Source organism: Barbus barbus (genome assembly GCF_936440315.1).
Source record: "Barbus barbus genome assembly, chromosome: 25".
NCBI classification, from domain to species: Eukaryota; Metazoa; Chordata; class Actinopteri; order Cypriniformes; family Cyprinidae; genus Barbus; species Barbus barbus.
In genome coordinates this window covers 8159476-8185349 of record NC_136753.1, presented here as the reverse complement: position 1 = coordinate 8185349, position 25874 = coordinate 8159476, and the positions used below count along the sequence as shown (strand labels likewise).

The 25874-nt window shown below is 39.7% G+C and overlaps 1 protein-coding gene across 1 annotated transcript; it reads left to right on the top strand.

Moving 5' to 3' along the window:
- The first annotated feature begins 18972 nt into the window (after positions 1–18972).
- On the top strand, positions 18973–21851 carry LOC306844736 (uncharacterized protein). The gene is made up of 4 exons (XM_079377098.1): positions 18973–19034; positions 20281–20423; positions 20500–20871; positions 21539–21851. Exons 2-3 carry the CDS (start codon positions 20297–20299, stop codon positions 20685–20687), a joined length of 315 nt encoding a protein of 104 aa, XP_079233224.1. The 5' UTR covers positions 18973–19034; positions 20281–20296; the 3' UTR covers positions 20688–20871; positions 21539–21851.
- The last annotated feature ends 4023 nt before the right edge of the window (positions 21852–25874 follow it).

The following is a 25874-nucleotide window of genomic DNA, read 5'->3' as shown; positions in this document are numbered from 1 at the left end:
GCGACTATGACTGTGTGTTTAGCCTTTGAGTGTTTCTTCGGACACTTTTATGTCCCAGGAGTTGATTTTTATTTATTTATTTATGCTTTTACTATTCCTTAAATCCCTCCCTGTTCTTGAACTATTTTAAATGATTTCTGAAACTTTGTATTATTATTATTATTATTATTATTACTCAAAACTTTGTGTTATTGTTATTGTATTATTATTTCTCGTGTTTATTTATCCTTCAGATTAATTGCTTGCTGAATTATTCATTTATAACTGGCTTTGGATAAAAGTTTGTACTAAATGAATAAATGAAATCTTAATAGATATATACAGTAGTATTAAATGTAATATAAATATGCATTATTACAGTATATGTAAATGTACTCATCCTACTAATTTGACATAATGTTATATTGCATATTGAGTGTTATAAAAGTGTCCATATCAAGCTGTAACTCTCAAGTTATGTAATACAAATGGTGAATATATTAACTTTATGTATTTAGAATACACAAAAAGTTGTCTAAATGTAGTCAACCATTTATGTATTCATTCATTCAAATACATAATATGTATTGTGGTGGAAATTACACTAGCAGACATACCATTTATTATAAAAATAAAAAAGGCTGATTTTCCTTTAAGATTCATATTTGTCCAGTGTTGGATATTGTTAGTAGACAAATGTTAGTATAACCTATTAACGGTATAAAAAGTTTTAAGAGAGCTAATTTTTTAAAGCTCCACATCGCTAAAAGTGCCTAAAGTTGAAGAAACATCTATTTATAGCTTATAGAGTTCTGTTAAAACACGACATTCATGCATTGTTTTTTCAGTGTTTGAGGAAATGAGGCCAAAAGGACCATTATATCCACTACTTTCACAGGCTGTTTAACAGAGAGAGGAGATGTGGCTGTGTGCATGCATGCGTGTGGGTGTTTGTGCGTGAAAGTGAGACGAAATGTAGAAGAAACAGTGTGTGTAGGGGTGCTTAAACTTGGCTGACCAGTCATGGTAATCAAAGTGTGCGGTGTCGTTTTTAATGGAGTTCCTGGTCACAGCACTGCCTGTTTCCTGCCAGCTCACTCATCTGAATGCCATACTCCACCGTCCACGGCCCAGTAGAACACAGCGGAACACTGTCCGCTCACGTGTGCTGCCACTGCCAGCGAGAGAGAACAACGATTAACATCACTCTAGATGTTCCCCCCACTCACTCTAGTGTGACTAAGAAAGTGTGAGGACTCTGTCAGAGGAACTTTCTAGAGCATTAGCCATAGCAGAGCACCGGACAGGTTGGCGGAGGGAGAACGAACGAGAGAGAGAGAGTAATAGAAACAGAGCGAGTGTAAAACAGGAGGGAGACCTAGTTTTTACTTGGGCGGTGTGTTATTGAGTTGAGCCTATCTGCCGGTCCATCCACAGTGTCACCTTTCGGTCAGCGCGGAGAGAGAGAATAGTAAATGTGAGAGGGCGTAAGAGATACCCGGCAGTGGCATGAGAGCTGCACTCCCAGGCTTTGTGTGCGTAGTTCCACGGTGAAATGGATCCGTCTGCACTTAGCGAACGCAGCCTTTTATTCAGGAGGTATGAGGGGAGGAGGGAGCAACATCCAACACGGAGAAACATCTAACACACACATATACATACACAAACACAAACACACAGAGTATAGGGCAACAAGCCAGATTCACTAAGGTGACCAGATTTCAAAAACTAACTGGGGACATTTCTAGTTAAAAAAATTTGAATTGTCCAGTGTTGTAGTTTAAGAATTAAAAGAGGGTGGTAATTGCAGTTTTGTGCATTTTGACCATGGTAAATGGTGTTGTGGTGGACTATGGTGTATTATGTCACACTTCACAAAACTACATTTTGCCATCGACTTGTGAACTGTAAAAGTTTGTCGATTGACAATGACATCAACGCACATCCAAAACAATACCTGGGCACTAACAATTACAAAACTGAATTGTGACCCAGGACCACAAAACCATTCATAAGGGTAATTTTTTTTAGATTGAGATTTATAAATCATCTGAAAGCTGAATAAACAAGCTTTCCATTGATGTATGGTTTGTTAAGATAGGACAATATTTGGCCGAGATACAACTATTTGACAATCTGGAATCTGAGGGTGCAAAAAAGTTAAAATACTGAGAAAATCGCCTTTAAAGTTGTCCAAATGAAGTCCTTAGCCATGCATATTACTAATCAAATAATTTTGACCCATATAATGTATTGTTCACTATTGCTACAAATATACCTGTGCAACTTATGATGGGTTTTGTGTTCCAGGGTCACAATTATAATGCAGCAGTATCTAAAGTATGCAATAATGTTTAAATAATTATTGCATTCATTTAATTTATGTATATATTATGTTTTGTCCAGTCTTGATTTCATGATCTTTCATGATTTGTGATTTTTCATGATCAATTTTCCTAATATCCATTCATATCAAAGATAATTATTACAATGACTATTACATTGACAGCCAATCAGAATCCACCCAATATTAAAGCATTTAAATCAGCAGATGACATAACTACATCGTAATAAGCAGAATGTTATTGTCTGTTGGTGTGGACACTAATACAGCTATAGTTTTTTTTATTTTATTTTTATTTTTTTTATTCCTGTGATTATTCCTGGTTCTAACAGGATTTTATAACAGTGAAAATAAAAAAATAAAATAAAACTGTTATTAGAAACTGTATATAGCTATTAATGGATGGATAGACAGAGAGACAGACACACACACACACATGCAATATTAATTATATTTGACGTTTAAACTAATAAATAAATAAGCAAGCTTTCCAAAGTATGCTCCAGCCAAGAACAGTCCATTAAAAAGGACAACTGCACCTAAAAAAAGGGATGTATCGCTCTAAGCATCATTTATGGATGCTGAGGTACTCTTTATGATCCTGTTTATGTGTGATTTGTAGGATATGCCATCTCTCACTTTTCTTTCTCTGTCCATTCCTCTTTTTTTTGCCCTCTGTCACTCTTAAACTAACACTCGCATACACAGACAGAAGGCCCAGCAGCTGAATGAGTGGGTTAAAGCTGTCACTTTTCTCACTGCCTACCTGAACAACCTGATGAGTCATATTGTATTCTGAACAAGCAGCATTATAAACCTCACCTACAGACATGCATAAACATATATAGAGGGTGAGAGAGAAAGCGAGACAGATAGATGGAGAAGTGGGGGTGGAGTTAACAAAACAGCAGAGAGAATCCCGGAGGGCAGGCAACAGGTGCAGGTGTCATGGAGTGGCAGGTCGAATAAGTAAAACGGTGACACACCGCCCATAATTTCAATATTCATGTGTTTAGTAGTAAATATGCAGTGTAGGTTCACAGATTACACAGTACCGTACATAAAGCGCTCAGACACACACAAACAAACAGCCCATCTTATCACACTTCAGCTAGCACGCTCATTCACTGCATCGCTTGTTGCCTGCGCGGACTGTATTAAATGCTACCCTAACCACCAATGTGGATTCGTAAGATTTTCAAACAAGTATGCCTTGGATGTATTTGGGTTATGAGAAGACAGATGCATGTGAGTGTGTATATGTGTGTCTTCGCTCTCTCTCTTTCGCTCTGTCTGCAGAGGACTTTTCTTTAGTCGTGCCTCCCCCTACTGGCTACACTATTTCTCTCCCTCATCCATCTTTCCTCATTCCCCCTTCCACCCTCAGCAGCTCTACTATTGCTTGTCTTCTTTCTTTCATCCCATACTCCTTTTCTTTCCTACCAAATTCCTACTCTGTTTCCATCCTGCCTTCACGGCTGACTTTTCTCGGTGCAGCTACAGGGGCTACACAACCCGCTGCTCCTTTTGGACAAACATATCGTCGTTCTATCTTTTCCACTCGCTTTGTTTATTTTCTTCTGAAAATATACATTTTTCTTTATAAGATATAGCACCTTATTTATTTTATCTGAAAGTTTGAATCTATTTGAGGTAAGGACTTTATAAAAAAAAAAAAAAAAATCAATAGATTGCAAAAAAATGTCATTTATACAGTATATATATTTTTAAAAAATCGCATATGTCTCATTAAGATGGTAAGCACACTCCGCTGATACAACCATGAGCAATTCTAATAGAAAACTTGTTGCGTTTTTGTCCTTTAAAGGCCTGAAAGGAATATGCATCTAATTTTCTCAATCGCTCTTCTATATAATTTGAATAAATTGCGCCTTGGATCGGAAATAAATGCTCCCTGACTTCCCCTCAAATCCTCTGATAGTTGTATCTTTAATTATTATTTAATTTAGCAGTTATGAGTGGTTTTCAGTTAAAGAGGATACTGCTGACAAATTCAATTAAATGAAAATAGAGAACTTAATGGTCCATGTTAATGATTCATTTCATACATAATATTATGTTTTTTTTTTCTTCTGTAAATTTCTAATCAGGGCTCACTTTAATATTGGTTACAGGGGTCTAGACACAACCAAGGTGTGCACACATCCACAAACACACTCGCATGCCACATCCATTAACTCTGTGTGTCCCAGCACTTGCTTTGGAAAGAGTTTGTCATTTGTAATAACACATTTCTTGCTTATTAAAATAGGACCTAATGGAAAATGACACATCAGAGATGAAAGATCTAAAGTACAGCTACAGGAAAAGCCCAGGGCACGGTGTAAGTGGGACGGTCAGGGGTCCCGGGTGCAGACCATGGGACTCGGGTGCATTATGTTAAGGACACATTGGCGGGAGGAGGCCATGAAGGGTGAGACTTAGTGGGCATAGGGAGAGCAGAGGGGTCAGTGACAAGTGGCCCATGTTTGGTGTGTGTGTGCGTGTGAAGTGGGGTGGAACAAGTGCCGCAGAGAGGTGCAGGGCGGTGTTTTTCCCATGGTCCACTGCCCCTGCCCCCCAACACACACACACATACTCTCACTCACACCGGCCTGTCAGACAGGGTCCAGCTCAGTTACAGACCCCAGGGCCAATGTGCTCTCAATGAACTGATACAGATGGAGAATTTTAGCACAATGGATGGATTACCCCTGCCAGAATAGAGCTTCTCACTCCCTCACACATATGCACACACACATTTGGGCATGCACATGTACACATACCCTACCGGTCAAAAGTCTGGAATAATTATACGTTTTTATAAGATGTTTTTGAGATGCGTATCTTGTATTCGTCAAAGCTGCATTTATATAATCAGAAATACAGTAAAACATTAATAATGTGAAATAGTATTGCATTTATTCCTGTGATGGAAAAGTTACATTTTCACAAGCCATTATACTTAAGTGTCACATGATTCTTCAGAAATCATTCTAATGTTGATATGGTGCTCAAGAAACATTTCTTATTAACAATAACTTATTAACAACAGTATTTGCTGCTTAATATTTTTGTTGAAACTGTGATACACTACTGTTCAAAAATGTGGTGTAAGCACTTTTTAAAAAAAGAAGGAAATTAATACTTATATTTAAGAATGCATTAGAATAAATTTGGAATTTTCTATTCATCAAATAATCCTGAAAAAAAAAGAAACACAAAAATATATATAAAAGCTGCTGTTTTCAACATTGATAATAATTAGAACAATTATTACTATTTAAGCACCAAATCAGCATATTAGAATGATTTTTGAAAGGTCATGTGACACTAGAGTAATGAATGCTAAATAATCAGTTTTCCATCATGTGAATAAATTACATTTTAAAATAAACAGTCTATTTAATTTGGAAATATATATATATATATATATATATATATATATATATATATATATATATATATATAATATTATTATTATTTTTAATCAAGCAAATGCAGACATGGTGAGAGATAAAATACATTAAAAAGTATTTAAAAATCTTATTTATTCAAAACGTTTGACCAGTAGTGTTCATTAACACATCACACATAGAGAGTTCCCTCTGCCAGCATGGCTTTTCAATACTAATCAAAATTACACTTGTAATTATAGTTTCTCTAACCTTTGCTTTCATCCTTGACTAAACTGTGCTTGTGTGTCAGACTGTGTGTTTCAGTTCATATCTGTTCATCGCCGTGTCTGTATGTTAGCAATGTGTGCCGAGTGTCCTTAACTGTCCGGTGTGTAAAGAATGCGGTGCATCTTTAATGGAGGATAGGCTTTATAAATCATGACCACAGGTCTGTTTAGACATTCACCAGCTTGGCCCACGCTTTCTCTCCAATGGAGGAGGATAGATTAATGGCATAGGGCCTATTTAGCACCAGCCGCTGTAAAACATGACACTTTCTCCCCACACGATGCTCCAGCCTTGCCCGTCAGCCAGCCAGCAAGCGGTCCCACCCCACCCAGGACAAATAGCTCATCACAAACAGCCCAGCCAACGTCAAAAAGGCAAAATCCACAGTGACGAATGATGGGGGTTTTAGCAATAATAATAGGCAGGAATTTGATTAATGTAATTATTGGGGAGAATAAGTTGAGGACAAGCACACACTCGCTGCCTATAAGATATTTTCTAGAGGATTGTGCAATATCCACACTTGGAAAAAAAAAAAAAGCTTGCAAGAAGGAACAGTAGTTGTTTTATGTTTAATATATTTAATTAAACTATAATTAATAAGGTATTCATTTATATATCTTATTTTGGCAAATTTGTTTTGCTGGCTATTTTATTATTATTTAGTTTGACTTTGTCTATCTCTTAAGCTTAAAATTGTATCCATCTTGAGAATGAATGGCTCCTACATAAAAGGTTAAGTAAATTATGTAAACAATGCATTCAATTAAGTAAGTTACATCACCACCGAGGTGACATCATGTATCAGTGAACCGAACAACTATTTACATACAAAAGTGTGAATATCAGTAAAAATCTACATCAAACCGGTTAGTGTATCTCTAATGTAAAATAATCCCACTGGGAATCTTTTATGGCAGTCATCATCTTCCAAAATACAACATATTGAAATTATATGAGATACTGTTTGGCTACATGTAATTTAAAACAACAACAAAAAAAGTAAAATATTTTTAAGCTTAATCTGCAGTGATTTGTAAGCAGTGATTTGCAATATTTTTTTTTATTTATTTATTATTATTTTTTGTTTGCTTGTTGTTGTTGTTTTTAAATAGGGGATGGGAATTTTGTTAATTTATTATTAACTATCTGCACAAATAACAGGAAATTATAAATTGAGGTTTCAGGCAAGTTAAAAGTGTTACACTGTGAATGTGCTCTTCCTGCTGGTAAAAGATTTTATTGTCGACTGGCTGGTGTCTCAGGTTTCACTCGACATTTTGTTTAAATACGAGAGCATTGTACTTGAAGTGGAGTTATATAACAGCTTAACGATGCACATCTTGCACTTAACTGTACTGTCATCTATTTTATCAAAGTGATTCCAGACATCTCAGGATGCATTCAAACCCATAGTTTCACTTTAGTTTTCCAGTGCATGCTGTCCCTACACTGACCAATCTGATCTCAAAGTACCAGCCAAAATGCAGGAATAATAATAACAACAACAACAAATTTGAATAATAATAATTTTTATAATAAATCATTGTTGTCATTGTGTGTCTGTATCTTTACAAAAGTGCATTTTTTTTTATAAAACTGTTATAAATGAACAGAGGTATAAAACTATACTCAAAAACATCATATTTTTATCCAGACTTTGCTTAAAAATGTCGCTATAAAAAAAAAGATATAATATATGTTGAGATCCATCCTTTGTGCTCATGACACCTGTTAATCAGATAGGACTGAATTCATTGACACCTGAAGAGGAGAAGGAAGTTAACACAATCTCAGCTGAGGCAGGTAAATATCAGTGTACCCTAGAGCTCTTTCTGTGCTGGCTCTGCATACATTATCAGATCAGGATATTACAGTCACAAAATAACTGCAAAATTTTGCACATATGGAAAGTGTGTAAACAGTTTTACTTCATTCTCAGCTGGCGTTGGATCCTTTTAAATTCAATTGCAAATTTGAGCTCAAATGCATTTCGAAAAGAGCATATTTTATTATGATGTTTAAGCAGAGTGCCTTTTTATAAATTTTGCAAAGGCATGTTTGTTCAGCTTTTATCTGAACTAGTCAGTCTAATGAATTCTCGTGTTTTTTCCCTTTAAGATCAGCATGTGTTTTACTAAATAGCTTGATAAAAGTCTATAAACCCGAACTACTGTGACAAGCTAAATATATACAGCACAGACTATAAACGATGCTGTAATCTGGTTGTAAACTACATTATAGTCACAGATGAATTCAAAGAGAGATTTCTATGTATGAAAGGAGAGCGAGAGTGTAACCTTATGCCAGCACAGTTAGCGACTACAAAGGGGAACACCACAGCTGCGAGAGAGTGTTTACTTGTTGAATCTTTTATCAGTTTTTTCCTGTTTTTATCTAGGCTGGCTCTCCCTGCTTGTGTGCGCTTATCTATGCAGCTGAAGCCGAGCTCGGAGTTAGCCTGCGTCCGCCTGATTACAGCTGTGATAGATGGAGTCAGGGATGACCTTACCTCCTCACTAAACACAAGGTTGGACATTTGTCTCCCTGCAGTATTTGCATGTTTTTCGCCTGTTTGAAGCTATTTGTCATGTTATTCACTTTGCCACTGGACATATAAGAGGCGTTTGAGAGAGAAGAGTGCTGCGCGAGCAAAGCCCACAATAAAAGCAGCCTTGACAATAAAGGGAAAAGTTCTTATTTATTCTTAATATTCCAGTTTCCAGGACTATAGAATAATTTCTTTAGTTGGTCCTTTGGATATTAGTGTCTTCATTATCTGCCTTTTAATTTCCATATGAAATCTTTTCATTGTAGCTACAGTGTTATGATGGAGTGATATCAGGTGTAAAAGAACTGTCTTTATTCTTTTCTTATAACTTTCATATACCAGTTTAATATATGTGTTATGATCTGTCAGACACATTTGCTGTTTTTGAAAGCAAACAACCATGGATCGCTACGCAATATCTCTGGACTGATTCCCTATATCTGAATGTATGTCTGAGCTCGAGACTGTATCTACACATAATCCTGAGGCAGTGCTTAAATCTTATCCTGAGATTAGGATTAATCCTGAGTCTGGGCCTAGACCTGTACCTAGGCATAATCCTGGGTCTGAATCCTAGTGTTTGAGCTATTCTTTGAAGGCGGTTGGTGGGTAATAGAGAGTTGGTTCTGTGAGGTGGTTCAGAAGCATTACTGGAGAGCCACACAGCGTCTTTCTATTCACTTCATTCAGCTAATTAGCCCCTACTCATGAGACATTTCAGCTGTAATCAACTAGCAGCAAGATCCGTCATCTCCTCCTAATCATTTTATTACCTCTGTAGAGTGGTCTAGACGTCTCCCTCCTACAGCCTGCTGCAGACAGGTCAGTATATAACTCCCACTACATTTTGGGATATCAGCTGGACACAGTCCCAGCAATCGGACTGGATACTAAAATGTACAAAATCAGTGGTATGCCCATATGCACAGTATTCATAACTAGCGGAAAAAATACCTGGATACTGCTATTGCTGATATTCTGAAGTGTGCATATGATGGAAAAGTTACTATGCCACAATGCCACAACAAAGGCAGCTGACACCATAGGATTTAGTGTGTCCAGATTGTATTCATACTACACACATGCATGCTTACAGAGGTTGTTTTTTTTTTTTTTTTTCATGGAATGCAGTACATACAGTCATTTGACAATACAGTATGTGATTTAAAACACTGCTAGTGATTTTTATTATTATTGATTTGGCCGACCAGGTTTTATTAAAGCCTCAGATGAGTTTTAAATTTTTATGTTTTTAAATGGAGTATTAATGAGTTCCGAGCACATAAATGTCCAAGCAAACATAATTAAAAGATGAAAACTCGTAATAAACTCTTAAAACTCAATATTAGTTGATACCCAAGATTTGCAAGGGAGGTGTCGATGTAAAACACGGCATCAAGCAGGTCTGTTGTGAATGATTGTGAATGGCATTGTTATTTTATTTTAATTTTCAGGCTGTATTTTAATAATATTAAGTTGCTGTTAAAGAAAGAGTGGTTACACGTTAATATAAGCTTGTTACAATGTAAGTATACAATTAAGCATAACATTATTGCATAGCATTAACAACATCTTACTGTAGGGTTGGGTTTAGGGCTCATCTGAAATAAAAATGTAGTGTTGAAACAATATTTACTAAGAACTTGTTGGCAAATTTCACAAATAATTACAAAGAAACAGCTAGTAACATTGAATTAAACATGAAATTTTAGAGTAGAGAGATATATTTTTATTTTGATGTTTTCACAACTTCGAAAAACACTGCAGTTCCTTTAAATTATGCTTAATTTACTGTTATTACTATATTAAGTACTATAGTATGTAATGTATAACAGACACTAAAATAAAGTGTTATCAAAAGAGTTTATAAACAACAAATGTTACAACACTATTAACTAGCATGCATATTACTAGCATATTGGCTGTTTATTAATGCTCATATTAATTCCTTATTTTGCATGAATGTATCTGAGATCTCTTAATATCAAACCTCATACCTAAACTTAACAACTACCTTACTAACTATTAATAAGCAGTAATAAGGAGTTTATTGCGGAGAAAAGTTGCTAACACTTTATTTTAAGCTGTCCTTATAACACGTTTCATGTATTTGCTATTATAATATCAAGTTATTATCCATAATTACATGCAAGTAACTCTAAGCCAAACCCTAATCCTAACCCGAAACATTTATTAAATGCATGTAGTTAATTAATATTTCTCAGTACTTAAATGTATAATTACACTGTAACAAGGACAAAGTTAATAGTTAATACTGAGAACTGGACATTAGAATAAAGTGTGAACATTATACCATACATGTATATTAGGAATTAAAATGATACAAAAATAAATGTAAGAGATGTTCTGTATTATTTTTCCAGCTTGAATGCATGACATGTTGTTATAACAAATGCCCAAATAGGAGCTTCCCAGGTGCACTTGAAGGCAGCATTGATTACAGTACAAAAAAGAAAGAAAGGATTTCTTGTTACGTGTGAGAACGTGAGGGACAGAAAGAGTGAGAAGGGACAGAGACGCATAGACACTTCCAGGTCTCTAACGAGGTCGCTAATTAACTCTCACACTCCTGTTCGCTCGCTCTCATCAGAGGTGCACGATGCTTTTTTGACAGGAGAAAATTGCAGGGCAATTAAATCATCTGAAGACGAACACTTCAGATGCTGGAATTAACAGCTAAATGTTACATTTATCTCTCAAAATGTGACGGAGAGGAATAAAATGTTGGCCATAGAATGTTGGCTGATTTTCCAATTCTGTGGAACGAAATTATTTATTATTGAATAATCCCATGCCTCAGAATTTCCTCTTTCTTTTCACATTTCCACCGCCGTTCGTTTTTGTCCAAAATCTAATTTTAACGCACGCAACGTGACTCCGCAATCCCAGCGGAGACAGTAGCTTGTTTTCTGCGGCTGTTTGCTGTGTTGTGCTCCTGATTTCTCCTCTTTTGTGCAGAGCATTATTTGACAGGATGCCGTTTTTCCTCTCCTTTGAGCAGAATCCGAGTGATTCTTGCGCTTTATTTTCATAACCCTTTCCTCAATTAACCTCTCCTACTGCTCCCCACTGGCAGCTGGCTACGGGGGGACATGTGTGACTGAAACACAGGCTCAATCACGCCATTATTTGTCATCTGTCCTCAGAGAAAGGGAATGAGAAAGGAGTGCGAGAGGAGAGAACTCGCCTAATTTTTGGGTCTATTCTTAAAGCCCGTTCCCCACCCCTACCGTCCCGACTGCTGGGGGGCAGAGCGTTAGTGGGGGCATGGAAGAGAGCTGACAGGCTTTTTTTTAATTTTTTTTTTTTACGCGGGCCGAGGTGGGGCAGGGGGGTGTACGGGGCTTTTTTGTGTGGCCGTCAGGAGCAGCGGTGATGGCGTGAGTCTAGGGCTGCGGGGAGCCTTTGTGCTCACTCCATTCTCACTCCTCAGACTGCTAACCCTCAATGCCTGGATTAGAGAATACTATAGAGTTTTAATCTCTACTTCACGTCTCACACACACATTTTCCCTTCCCTCACACACATAAACACGTACACCCACACACACACACAAAAAAAATCACACCCATTGAGTCCCAGACAAAGTGTGAAGGGAAGGCGATGAATAGTGGACTAAGAGCGGAGTGAGGTTAGATGTAAATGCAGCCATGGTTAAACGCTGGAATACCATCCGTAAGACTCATTAGTGGCGGTGAGTGTGAGGTAACGCGCTCTGCCGGCCCCCTGAACAACCAGGCCCCTTTCTTTCCAGCAAACTCTCCATCCTTTCCTCACAATAATGAGAGAAAAAGGTCACGTTTTCACAAGAGGGGAAATGAAGGCAGCGTTTGCGGTTGCTTTACAGTCCTAGTTCACCAACTCCAATAAATGAGCATGTACAACAAGCCAAAGGGCCTTTTATTGCAAATTTAATTCATTTCTCTAGACAACTGTGAAATTTGCCATTGACATTAGTTATTACCCTGAGGCCAACGAAGAGATGATCTCAGTTAATAAATGATCCCTAACAAGAAGCGCTCCTCTTTTTCTCTCTCTGGCTCTCTCTCTTTCTCGCTCTCTCTGTTTTCCTTCTTCGCCTGCTGTGAGAAGCTCACTGCACAGAGACACTACTGTCAGTTCTTCCAGATACTCAGTTCTGCACCCTTCCACAAACACACACACACACAGAATGAGCATTGTGAGAAAAGCTTTAGTGGACCTACAGCTGTTCCCTGTTACCCTGTTATCTCTGTTACCCAACAAAAAGAGCTGTGGTTACAGGTCAAACACACAGAGAGGATCTTTCTTTCTGTCATATTGCACACACACACACGTTTTTCTATCATGGTGGTGACTTTCCTTTGACTTGTATTGTTTTATATTGAGCTGCTTATCCATCCATCCAGATGCTGGAGCATATCATAGGACTATTGAGGAATTTTTTATATATTTATTTTACTTTTTATTAAAACATTATTTAGCATATTATTAAATTCACAGTGGATGTTAGTGGAGGACAAAGTACACAAATCCTGAATTTGAAGGACAAATACCTTAATAAAATATTACTTCAGTAAAAGTAAATATATTGCTTTTAAATTTCTGCTTCAGAAAAAGCATAGAAGTACTTAATTTTAATGTTGTTAAACTTTTCATGCATAATAATAATAATAGTTATGTTTATTTATATAGATTTTTCGTTTGAGCTTAAATAGGTTAGAGCTTAGGCTCACATTATTCTGAATTATTATGAGACAACAACTATAAGGCAACAGTCAATAAGAATGTGTTGGTGCAAACATAAATCTTTTATATAATTAATTATGCATGCTCTACAAATAAGCAAAACAAACCAAAACATTAAAACTTGTCATCATAGTTGAATGCTTAACTAACCCCATCAGCTAAATTGGCCACATGCACCAAGGATAATGTTAGTCGTGATTATTTGATCAGTTTGAGTAAGACATAACCACATTGTGAGTTGTTAACTCCAGACTCGTTTTGACCTGATTATCGATTCAGTCAACACGTTCTCACTCCCAACTCGTCACATATTGACGCTTGGTCAGGACCCCTTGGCGTCACTTTTGCACGCACAGGGTACCCCTTTAGCGTCATTTTTCAACGATCAATGTCCCCAGATAGCAGACGGATGTGGGCCACTTCAGGCATTGATGCGGCACTGGTGGCCTTCTTATGGCCCGCACCAAATGTGTCTGAGCCTGAAGTGGCCCACATGTAAAATGGCAAATATGGCCCAAAAAATGTAAATCACATCTGGGCCATTTTAGGCAAAGATGCGGCACTCATGACAATGTGTAATCTGAATCTGAGCCTAAAGTGGCCCACATGATAGATAATAAACATGGCCCAAATATGACAAACCAAATGTGGGCCACCTATGGCAAAAACGTGGCACAATTGACAATGACTAATCTGGATGTAAACCAAATATGGCCCACATATGTTTCAGCAAATGTGGCCCAATTATCTTAAAACATATCTGGGCCAGGTTGGGCAAAGATATGGCACAGTGGCACTGGCTCATCTGGATGTGAGCCAAAAGTGGCCCACATATAATCCTGAAAATGTGGCCCAGTTATCTCAAAACATATCTGGGCCCGGCTTGGCAAAGATATGGCACAGTGGCACTGGCTCACCTCGATGTGAGCCAAAAGTGGCCCACATATAATCCTGAAAATGTGGCCCAGTTATCTTATAACATATCTGGGCCAGGTTTGGCAAAGATATGGCTCAGTGAATACTGGCTCATCTGGATGTGAGCCAAAAGTGGCCCACATATAATGTCGCAAATGTGGCCCAGTTATCTTAAAACATATCTTTGCCAGGTTTGGCAAATATATGGCACAGTGGCACTGGCTCATCTGGATGTGAGCCAAAAGTGGCCCACATATAATGTTGCAAATGTGGCCCAGTTATCTTATAACACATCTGGGCCAGGTTTGGCAAAGATATGGCACAGTGACCACTGGCTCATCTGGATGTGAGCCAAAAATGGCCCACATATAATGTTGAAAATGTGGCCCAGTTATCTTAACACACATTTGGGTCAGGTTTGGCAAAGATATGGCTCAATGACCACTGGCTCATCTGGATGTGAGCCAAAAGTGGCCCACATATAATGTTGCTAATGTGGCCCAGTTATCTTATAACACATCTGGGACAGGTTTGGCAAATATATGGCTCAGTGACCCCTGGCTCATCTGGATGTGAGCCAAAAATGGCCCACATATAATGTTGAAAATGTGGCCCAGTTATCTTATAACACATCTGGGCCAGGTTTGGCAAAGATATGGCTGAGTGACCACTGGCTCATCAGGATGTGAACCAAAAGTGGCCCACATATAATGTTGAAAATGTGGCCCAGTTATCTTATAACACATCTGAGCCAGGTTTGGCAAATATATGGCTCAGTGACCACTGGCTCATCTGGATGTGAGCCAAAAGTGGCCCACATATAATGTTGCTAATGTGGCCCAGTTATCTTATAACACATCTGGGCCAGGTTTGGCAAATATATGGCTGAGTGACCACTGGCCCATCAGGATGTGAGCCAAAAGTGGCCCACATATAATATTGAAAATGTGGCCCAGTTATCTTATAACACATCTGGGCCAGGTTTGGCAAAGATATGGCTCAGTGACCACTGGCTCATCTGGATGTGTGCCAAAAGTGGCCCACATATAATGTTGCAAATTTGGCCCAGTTATCTCAAAACATATCTGGGCCAGGTTTGGCAAAGATATGGCTGAGTGACCACTGGCTCATCAGGATGTGAGCCAAAAGTGGCCCACATATAATATTGAAAATGTGTCCCAGTTATCTTAAAACACATCTGGGCCAGGTTTGGCAAAGATATGGCTCAGTGGCCACTAGCTCATCTCGATGTGAGCCAAAAGTGGCCCACATATAATGTTGCAAATTTGGCCCAGTTATCTTATAATACATCTGGGCCAGGTTTGGCAAAGTTATGGCTAAGTGACCACTGGCTCATCTGGATGTGAGCCAAAAGTGGCCCACATATAATATTGAAAATGTGGCCCAGTTATCTTATAACACATCTGGGCCAGGTTTGGCAAAGATATGGCTCAGTGACCACTGGCTCATCTGGATGTGAGCCAAAAGTGGCCCACATATAATATTGAAAATGTGGCCCAGTTATCTTATAACACATCTGGGCCAGGTTTGGCAAAGATATGGCTGAGTGACCACTGGCTCATCTGGATGTGAGCCAAAAGTGGCCCACATATAATGTTGCAAGTGTCGCCCAGTTATCTTATAACACATCTGGGCCAGGTTTGGCAAAGATATGGCTAAGTGACCACTGGCTCATCTGGATGTGAGCCAAAAGTGGCCCACATATAATGTTGAAAATGTGGCCCAGTTATCTTATAACACATCTGGGCCAGGTTTGGCAAATATATGGCTCAGTGACCACTGGCTCATCTGGATGTGAGCCAAAAGTGGCCCACATATAATATTGAAAATGTGGCCCAGTTATCTTATAACACATCTGGGCCACGTTTGGCAAAGATATGGCTCAGTGACCACTGGCTCATCTGGATGTGAGCCAAAAGTGGCCCACATATAATGCTGTAAAAAGGCACAGTTATCTCAGAATGTATTTGGGCCAGTTTTGGCAAAGATATGCTACAGTGGCACTGCCTCAGGTGTGAGCCGAAAGTGCCACCTATATGGCATGGCAAATATGGTCCATATAATTCATAATAATTTGGGCCACATTTGGAAAATATACGGCACAGTCAGCATTGGCTAATCAGGGTGTAAGTCTAACTTGGCCCACATTCGAAATATGCCCCCCAAAAATGTAAACCTACGTGGTAAGTCCATTTCTGGCTTAGATGCAACACTTCTGACAATGGCTAATTTAGCTTAAAAAGGACAGACTTTGAAACTGCCTTGAATTTTTTTTTAACAACATTTAACAATATTTTTTGGTATAGATGCAGCAGGCACTTAGGCTGTGTGTCGTGTCCACCAATGTGTTTTTTTTTCACGCGACTGGTGTGTTTATTCAATTGTTTTCAATGGGAGTGCCGCGTTTTTAAAACGCCATGCATTTTTCTGGCTATAAAGCGCTGAACACTCAGCGTTTTTTATAGATCGGCGAGAGTTAAAGAATGTTAAACTTTGGTTAAAACTCTCATTACTGTCACTTTCTACCAGACCGTCCAATCACAATGGAGGAGGGGCGGGAAAAATACCACACCGACCAACTGTCACAACATTCTTTCTGTACAACATCAAATAGCAGAGTAGATGGAAAAATTATATTTCTGGTTTCCGAACATACGTGTCTATACCATATGACATCCGTACTATACAAACATTATTAGTATTATACAAATTATCAGCGAAATCAGTTACAAGTAAACTGTGCTACGGATATTCTGTATAGCAACAAAGCGTCTCAAAAAAAAACAAAAAAAACAACAACAACAAAAACGCTGCACTGCCAAAACACTTTCAATCGCCCACAGCTAGGCGTTTTCAGCAGATTGCCTAGCATTTTCGGCTGGCTAAAAACGCTTTGGTGGACATGTCCTTAGGCTGGATGTGAGGCTACATGTACTTACATCTATAACATATATGCTATTGCTGACATATGTTTTGTAGGTAGAGTGTCTCGAAAAGTTCAAGTGTCTAAGTTCAAACTTATGAAGAGTTTTTTATGGTTTTGGGATGTGCAAGAAGATACTTTAGTTGCTGTTTGTGCAAAGCTTGGGGCACAATGATTTTGCCAAGTACTGTATCAACATATTTTTGTTGATCTTGGAACATCATTCCTGTCCATAAAAATAGTCCTAACCCTAACCCTACAATCAGAGGGAAATGATAATAACACTGATCTAGAAGCATGGTTGAAAGCCTAAACTTGGCATAACTTCAAACTTCAATTCTAATTGGTCGATATGAATGCTGTTCCAGGATCAATAAAGATGTTGAGCCAGGAACATGTTGTAGCCTACTCGGTGAAACCTTGCTTATCTTGCTAGCAGTGTCATATAGGCCTAACTTCTAAAGCAGACACGGATAAACTTCCAATGAGGCCTGAAGATGAGTTAAAATTATGACAAATTAGTCAATCAAGATATTTCTTATTATTTGGCTATTTTTATAACAAATGTACTGGATTTGTTGTGGAGAATAGGACTATAAGGAGACATTGAAGTCAAAAAGGTTGTGATTCACTGTTCCTATGTGTCTCAAGTGACCCCACAAAGGGTAATATTTGAAACCCCCTTAAAATATTCAAATATTTAAAAATAATCCAATTAAAATATTCAAATATTGAAAATATATAAAAAAAATAATATTTAAAAAATGAAATAAACATATTTTAAATAAATAAATAAACATTTAATTTTATTACATTCATGGTTCTCAAGTTTTATCAAAATCTTGATGCGGTTAGGGGAGGAGCCCTAATGGAGCCCCAATTTTACCCATTGTTCATAATTAACCAGCACAAATTGAAATTATAACAATTGGAAAATCTGATAAATGACAGAGCAATTCATCACATCAAAAATACTCTTTAATGTTATATTTCAAAATTACAAATATACACAAATTACAAAAATATAACAAATTGCTCAAGAGTACACACTCCAGCTTATGAAATGTGTTTTGTGTTGTAAGTGTTTGTTGCACATTTTGATGCCTTGATAACAGGGGTAGGGGGCTCCCAGACATCTTCACTGTCATAATGGATGACAGTGTTCCATCCAGAGCCAACCTGTTTCTAGTTTTGGTTTTGTTCAAACCTATCTCCATCAGGACGTGTGTTCGCGCGATGTTGTTGGTTGCCTAGTAACGAACGTACAGTGGCCGAGAATGTTCCGTCAACTTTGTTCGCGCATCTATGTTGCCTATACGTGCTGGCAGCAGGAAACGTCACTTTGGCTGTATCCGAAATCGCCCCCGGTTGGCATTGCCTTTTCAGCGTGAGAAATACACAGCGTGTGAACTGGTTGAATTGCGTGTGTCTCACGCCCACATTTCTGGCTTAATATAATTTACATTTATACAACTGTCATTTTTAGGCTATAAATAATCTTTCTTAAAGATAAAAAATATATAATTTTAATTGACATTATAATTGATGAAATACGATTAAATGAACGACAAAGCTCTTGTGAGAAAATATTATTATTTTGATAATTAACTTTTTCAGCCCCCTGCATTCATGAAAAAATTGTCAATTTTTTTTGCTTCAGCTTACTTATTTATTACAGATACGATCTCTATTTTGTTTATAACAAAATATTTACTGCATTTGAAGTTGTCTTTGAAAAAAAAAAAAGCAAACTGATTCGGCCCTTTAAATTTAAACAGCCGTAAGGCGCGAAAAAGGCGCTCGAAACCAGAAGGTCAGAGGATTGTCAGTTGGAGGGAGGACGAATACTGCAAACAAACAATCAAGGTAAGATCGATACATTTATATTTTCTTAGCGATTGCTTCGTTATATCCATGTTGTATGAGTTAATGGAATAACTTCTAATTTCGAAGTAACATTATTTTGGCAGTTTGTAGCTCTAAGCTAGATCTATTATGATTATCGAATGCGAAATGAACAAGTATCGATTGAACGGCGCGCCAATACATTTAGATTTGCTCATGTTGCTCCGATCATGCCAACCTTCAGTCAGTTCTGCACGGTGAAAGTATTTAACTCTTGTCTTATTTTGGCACAACAATGAAAAATGTATATATAATAGCCTATAGTGTAATTTTTCATTCATGTTTATACATTGGGCATACAGTAATACTGCAGTAACTGCACTAGTTTGATTACTTTGTGACAGCATTTTTCGTTAACTAGCAATAATGCACAAATTACTACATGCTTTTTCTTAAAATAATAGCTTTTATGAGATGATTACAAAGTAACAATAGCCTAATAGATATTATTGAGCAAGTTGGTTCAGGTATTATTACTCTATGTATTTCACATTTTTAGTATACCCTAGTAATTTTAAAATTAGTTTGCCAGCTTTTTTTTTTTTTTTTTTTCATTTAATGTTTTGAGTCAGGATGTTTTTCACCTTAATAAGACATGTTAATGTGATTTGCTACAGAAAACTGCTGGTGGGAATAAAATGCTACAGTTTAGAGTTCACTGTCACCATTAAGGTAAGCTGCTGATACATTTCATGTGGTACAAAATAAAAAAGTATCAAGGAATATTTTTTTTTGTTTTGTTCGTTTATATAAGCTACAATTTAAAAGTGTAATTTAAAGTGTAAAACTTAAAACTTTAAAGTGTAATTATTATTTTTAAACAGTTCTTATAAATACATACAGTATGTAATTCCATCAAAACATTTTTTTGAGGTGACTCAATCATGATCATGAGGTGACTAAAGATTCCCAGTTCCCAGCCATATTATACAATGATTTATTGCTTGTCTTTGTTGAATAATACAGAAGATAAAGAGCTTAAACAACTAGTATATTAAATCGCATTATTAGTAAAAAAAAAAAAAAAAAGTAAAAAAATGTTTAAATAAAAAACACATTTAGATTATTTTCCAAAATCGTTTGACTAACATTATTACTTGTTCGGCCTCAAACTCTGACCATGATGACATTGTGTCACTACTAAAAGAGATTGAATCTGATCTTAGATTTGTTAGTCTACCTCTACTCCGTGTGTTTCTCTGCACAGACCCTGTGCACCCAGAATGCGATCTTCCCAGATGTCCTTCATCTCCACCCGAAACCGCTTCGCCCCCCTCCGCGAGACGGAACGCGATGCTGTGATCGTCGGAGGCTCCATCGTCCGGCACGTCCGTGCTACGTCAGCTGAAGGTAGAGTGCACACTCACTGTTTCCCCGGTGCTCGTGTTCTCAATGTTTCTGCGAATGTTTACCCGCGATCCTGAAGGGCAACGAGAACATCCGTGCTGTCGTGCTGCACGCGGGGGCAAACGACATCAAGCTGCGGCAGATGGAGACACTGAAGAGGGACTACAGGAGCCTGATCGAGACGGTACGCAGCACATCACCCGCGGCGACGATCATCGTGTTAGGACTGCTTCCCACGTATCGACAAGGAAACGAAAGGTTCAGTAGACTGTTTGCTTTAAACGAATGGTTATCGTCATGGTGTAAAGAACAGAAACTGCTCTTTGTTAATAATTGGAATCTTTTCTGGGAGCGTCCTAGGCTTTTTCGTGCTGATGGCCTGCACCCCAGCAGAGTCGGAGCGGAACTCCTGTCGGACAACATCTCCAGGAAGCTACGCTCCATCTGACTAGTAAGACAATTCTCAAATAACTGCCATGATGACTTTTGTTCTATCCACTTAAAAGATAGAAGTACTTGCGTTGTCCAATCTATACAGACTGTGTCTGTTCCCCGAATAGCGAGGTCTAAATATAAATTTAATGCAGGATCTAGAAAAAATCTGACCGTGATTAAACCAGAAAAACGCAAAATAAACGAACAAAAACTATTTTTAAAGCTTGGGCTCCTAAATATTAGATCACTCGCACCCAAAGCAGTTATTGTAAATGAAATGATCACAGATAATCATTTTGATGTACTCTGCCTGACTCGATAAAACAAAAACAACAAGCAGCCGAAAATGAATAGTGGAATAAAGTCGTTATTTTTGTTTGTTTTTTTGCGCACAAAAAGTATTCTCGTCGCTTGATAAACTTATGGTTGAACTAACATGAACAAACAGTGAATGACTGTAACATTAAAAAAGCTTAATAAATAATGCAGTTCATGTTAGTTAATACTAGTTAATACATTAATTAATGTTAACAATTAAGGCCTTAGAGTTACCAAACTGTTTAATGCACTGGTAGTTCCAGTCCATTTTTCCCCATTCAGTATTAATGTGCTATTGCTATTAAAACACTATTGTAAAATCAGCATTCAACAGTGTATTTTGTTTTTGTGTGTATCCAATAAAGGCTTGCAAGATTGCCATGATGACGCAGATGGGCCCAGCCAAGGTGGTCAAATTCTTTAATTTTGGATGGCTCCATTTGCCAATGTCTTCTAGTGTGTTTACTTCTGCATTGTCTGTTTTTTTTTTTGGATGACCAACTGGAAACATGTTTTGTTTTGTTTTTTGTTTAGTTCTAAGATGCTTTATATGCACATATTTTGTGTTTTTATTATTATTGCTATTTTTTTTTTTTAGATTGCTTTCCAGTTTTGAAAATGGAAACTTGCACTTGGTTGTTCTTTGACAATATTAATAAATAATGCAAATGTTTTCAGAAACGTGTTTAAATCATCTGTTGTAACTTCTCTTAACATAAAAAGGGGGCATTTTTAAATTTCTCTTTAGTTTATATCTCTTAGTGTCAATGATATGGCACAGCATGCACACACAAAAACACACAGTTATGGTTTATTTATGTAATTCTTGGCTAACATGCGGCTGAACAACTGGCCTACTTGTGGAGCAGATCTGGCAAACAGGAGTGCATTGCAAAAGTGCCACCATTCCATGCTGCATGAGGAATGTTGGGAAAGACCAGGGTTTGTATAAAAATCAACTGTGGCCAGGTGTGGTTTATTTGGTTTGTTGTTGGGTTACATGTGGCATTGCTATGGCTTAATTGTGGCCCAAATCTGGCAAACAGGAGTGGACTGCCTTAAGTGCCATAATGTTCATCTGGCCCACATACCGCGTGGAATGATGGCACTTGGGCGGTCCGCTCCTGTTTGCCAGATTTGGGCCACAATTAGGCCAAAGCAATGCCGCATGTCAGCCATAAACACAACAAATGAAGCAGAACTGGCCCACATCTGGCCCAGACACCAAAATTGCTGTGGCCCAGATCCGGCCCACACTTGACGTTTTCATCTGGCCCACATACCGCGTGGAATGATGGCACTTGGGCGGTCCGCTCCTGTTTGCCAGATTTGGGCCACAATTAGGCCAAAGCAATGCCGCATGTCAGCCATAAACAAAACAAATGAAGCAGAACTGGCCCAGACACCAAAATTGCTGTGGCCCAGATCCGGCCCACACTTGACGTTTTCATCTGGCCCACATACCGCGTGGAATGATGGCACTTGGGCGGTCCGCTCCTGTTTGCCAGATTTGGGCCACAATTAAGCCATAGCAATGCCGCATGTCAGCCGTAAACAAAACAAATGAAGCAGAACTGGCCCACATCTGGCCCAGACACCAAAATTGCTGTGGCCCAGATCTGGCCCACACTTGACGTTTTCATCTGGCCCACATACCGCGTGGAATGATGGCACTTGGGCGGTCCGCTCCTGATTGCCAGATTTGGGCCACAATTAAGCCATAGCAATGCCGCATGTCAGCCATAAAAAAAAAACAAATGAAGCAGAACTGGCCCACATCTGGCCCAGACACCAAAATTGCTGTGGCCCAGATCCGGCCCACACTTGGCCAGTTCTGCTTCATTTGTTTTTTTTTTATGGCTGACATGCGGCTTTGCTATGGCTTAATTGTGGCCCAAATCTGGCAAACAGGAGCGGACCGCCCAAGTGCCATCATTCCACGCGGTATGTGGGCCAGATGAATGTGTCAAGTGTGGGCCGGATCTGGGCCACAGCAATTTTGGTGTCTGGGCCAGATGTGGGCCAGTTCTGCTTCATTTGTTTTTTTTACGGCTGACATGCGGCATTGCTATGGCTTAATTGTGGCCCAAATCTGGCAAACAGGAGCGGACCGCCCAAGTGCCATCATTCCACGCGGTATGTGGGCCAGATGAAAGTGTCAAGTGTGGGCCGGATCTGGGCCACAGCAATTTTGGTGTCTGGGCCAGATGTGGGCCAGTTCTGCTTCATTTGTTTTTTTTACGGCTGACATGCGGCATTGCTATGGCTTAATTGTGGCCCAAATCTGGCAAACAGGAGCGGACCGCCCAAGTGCCATCATTCCACGCGGTATGTGGGCCAGATGAAAACGTCAAGTGTGGGCCGGATCTGGGCCACAGCAATTTTGGTGTCTGGGCCAGATGTGGGCCAGTTCTGCTTCATTTGTTTTGTTTACGGCTGACATGCGGCATTGCTATGGCTTAATTGTGGCCCAAATCTGGCAAACAGGAGCGGACCGCCCAAGTGCCATCATTCCATACGGTATGTGGGCCAGATGAAAGTGTCAAGTGTGGGCCGGATCTGGGCCACAGCAATTTTGCTATCTGGGCTCCGTTGCTTTAAATAAGAAAACCTTGGCATCAATATGCCGACGAGAAAGATACTGGGAATTTTAAAGACATGATTAAATTATATATTGGGTAATAATATTGCCATTTATTATATATGTATATTATATATTATAAAAATGTGATTTTTCAATGTAAACAAGTCACTATAGTTTTATTTATATTACACTATTTACACATTTATGAACACTTAACCCAACCCCTGCCCCTAAACCTATCATTTGTCAATAATAACAGGCAGATACAACTACCGTCATCATTTATTTAAAAAGTAAAAATATTCCAAGTCTTCCAAGGCAAAAAGATTGTTCCCTTCCAGGAACTCGAGCTGCGTCGAACGCTACGGGGAATGCCCTCAGCGTGACCGCGCTCTGAACCAGAGTGTAAAATGTCCAATGAAAGGGCGAGACGTCATAGGCGGTGACGTCACTGACCGGAAAGCATATAAGCACGTGCGGTGGAGCCGGCGTTTGCTTTTTGTCATTCAGCAACCGCTTCTCTGTCTGTGTGTATTGTCTTTGCATGTTGTGAGTCTTATTTAGTGTTGTTTGTCCTGCACAATCACTTAAGTAGGCTCCAGCAATATGTGCAAGCACTGGGGCGATAGCAGATCGCATTCTGGGCTGTGTGTTCCTCCCTACACAACATTATATCACTGCTTGGGATGCACGCAGTCTGTGTGTGGTCTGCTTCAGAGCAGAGCGCGCAGATTCAGCTCTCGAGGGAGCTGACTGCCCGTTTGTGAGCTTTTTCATTTCTTACGCCTGCTCTCTGAAGGCTCTCTTTGAAAAAGAAAAAGAGAGGAGTGAGTTTCACTAGCCTTGAATGAAGACGGGCGAGCCCGTGTCTTCTTCCTTTCCTAGACCTGTCTTCCTCCGAGGAGGTGGACGCGTCAATGAAACAGTGCTTGCACAAGCATATTATGAATGAGAACGGCGCGCAGTCAGCTCTAAAAAAAAAAAAAAAAAGGGGGCTGGTTGTGTTTCTCTCCGCTGTACATCTCACATTCCCGCCGCTGCTGAGGCACGGCGGCGAGTGTGAGTGCGGGGATCGCAGCGCGCGTTGCCGAGGCGACGCGTGCGTTATTCTCATTCATATCAGAGCGATGCCCCGGGTGGAACAGACGCTCGCGAGCTATCTGTCCCCTTGCGTGGCGTTGTCTCTGAAGGCTCGCGGCTGCAGGTCAGGCTGGTGCGTGTCTGCACACCGAAAAAAAAAAAGAGAGAGTGTTGCAGGCGCACCAAGCTGACGTACCTGCTTAGAGAGCTGGATGAGGGATTGGGCTCAACTTGATTGAATTATAAGTTGGTCTCTGAGCTCCCTAGAAACGCTGTCTGTGGTCGAATCTGACATGAAGGAGAAGATAGGGTTTTCCTCATGGACGCCCCGCTTGCGCCTTCTGGCCTGTTCGGCGACTACGTCAATTACGTCGTCGACAGGTACCAGGAGGCTCGTAGACAAGCGGCGGCGTTTCAGCGGTTTCTCCCTCGCCTTTCTCCAGCTCAGGGGGCTGCTAGGCGGGAGCAGCCCTCGCCGCGTGCCAGCCCCTCTTTAGAGAGGCGCAAAACAGAGCGTGGCTACTCACACCCCACCGAGGTGGGGCCGTGGCAGCTAACGCTCTGGGTCGGGGACCTCTAAGGCTAAGCCGGATCTGCGGACCGTTCTTAAGTCTAAGGGGGTTCTCGGCCAAGAAGCCTACGGGCGTGGGAGATCAGTCTGCCAACCCTGCCAGAGTTCCAGGGCGCAGCTGGCTCCAGCGAGCAATGTTCTCAGTTCTTCCGCCCCGAAGTGTAGCGGAGCTGGGAAGCTCGCCACCCCTGCGGGGGTCCCTAGAGCTCCTGGTTCGGCCGTCTCCTGCCGGTCCTCCGCTTCAGGGCACCGAGCCAGCAGCTCTAGGCACGCCAGAGGCCAGTTTCGAGAGACTGGTTCCCTTAGGAGACCATCAGGCAGCGTGGGAACTACTGCCGATGTGTCTCTTTGGGTCCTGCCTTGCAGGGTCTGGTTCTTCAGCTTGGTCTTCCTAGGAATGACGCGGGTCTGAGGACCGTCATTCATTAGGGGGCTGAGGCTGAGGCAGTCCTGGTGCTGTGCCTAG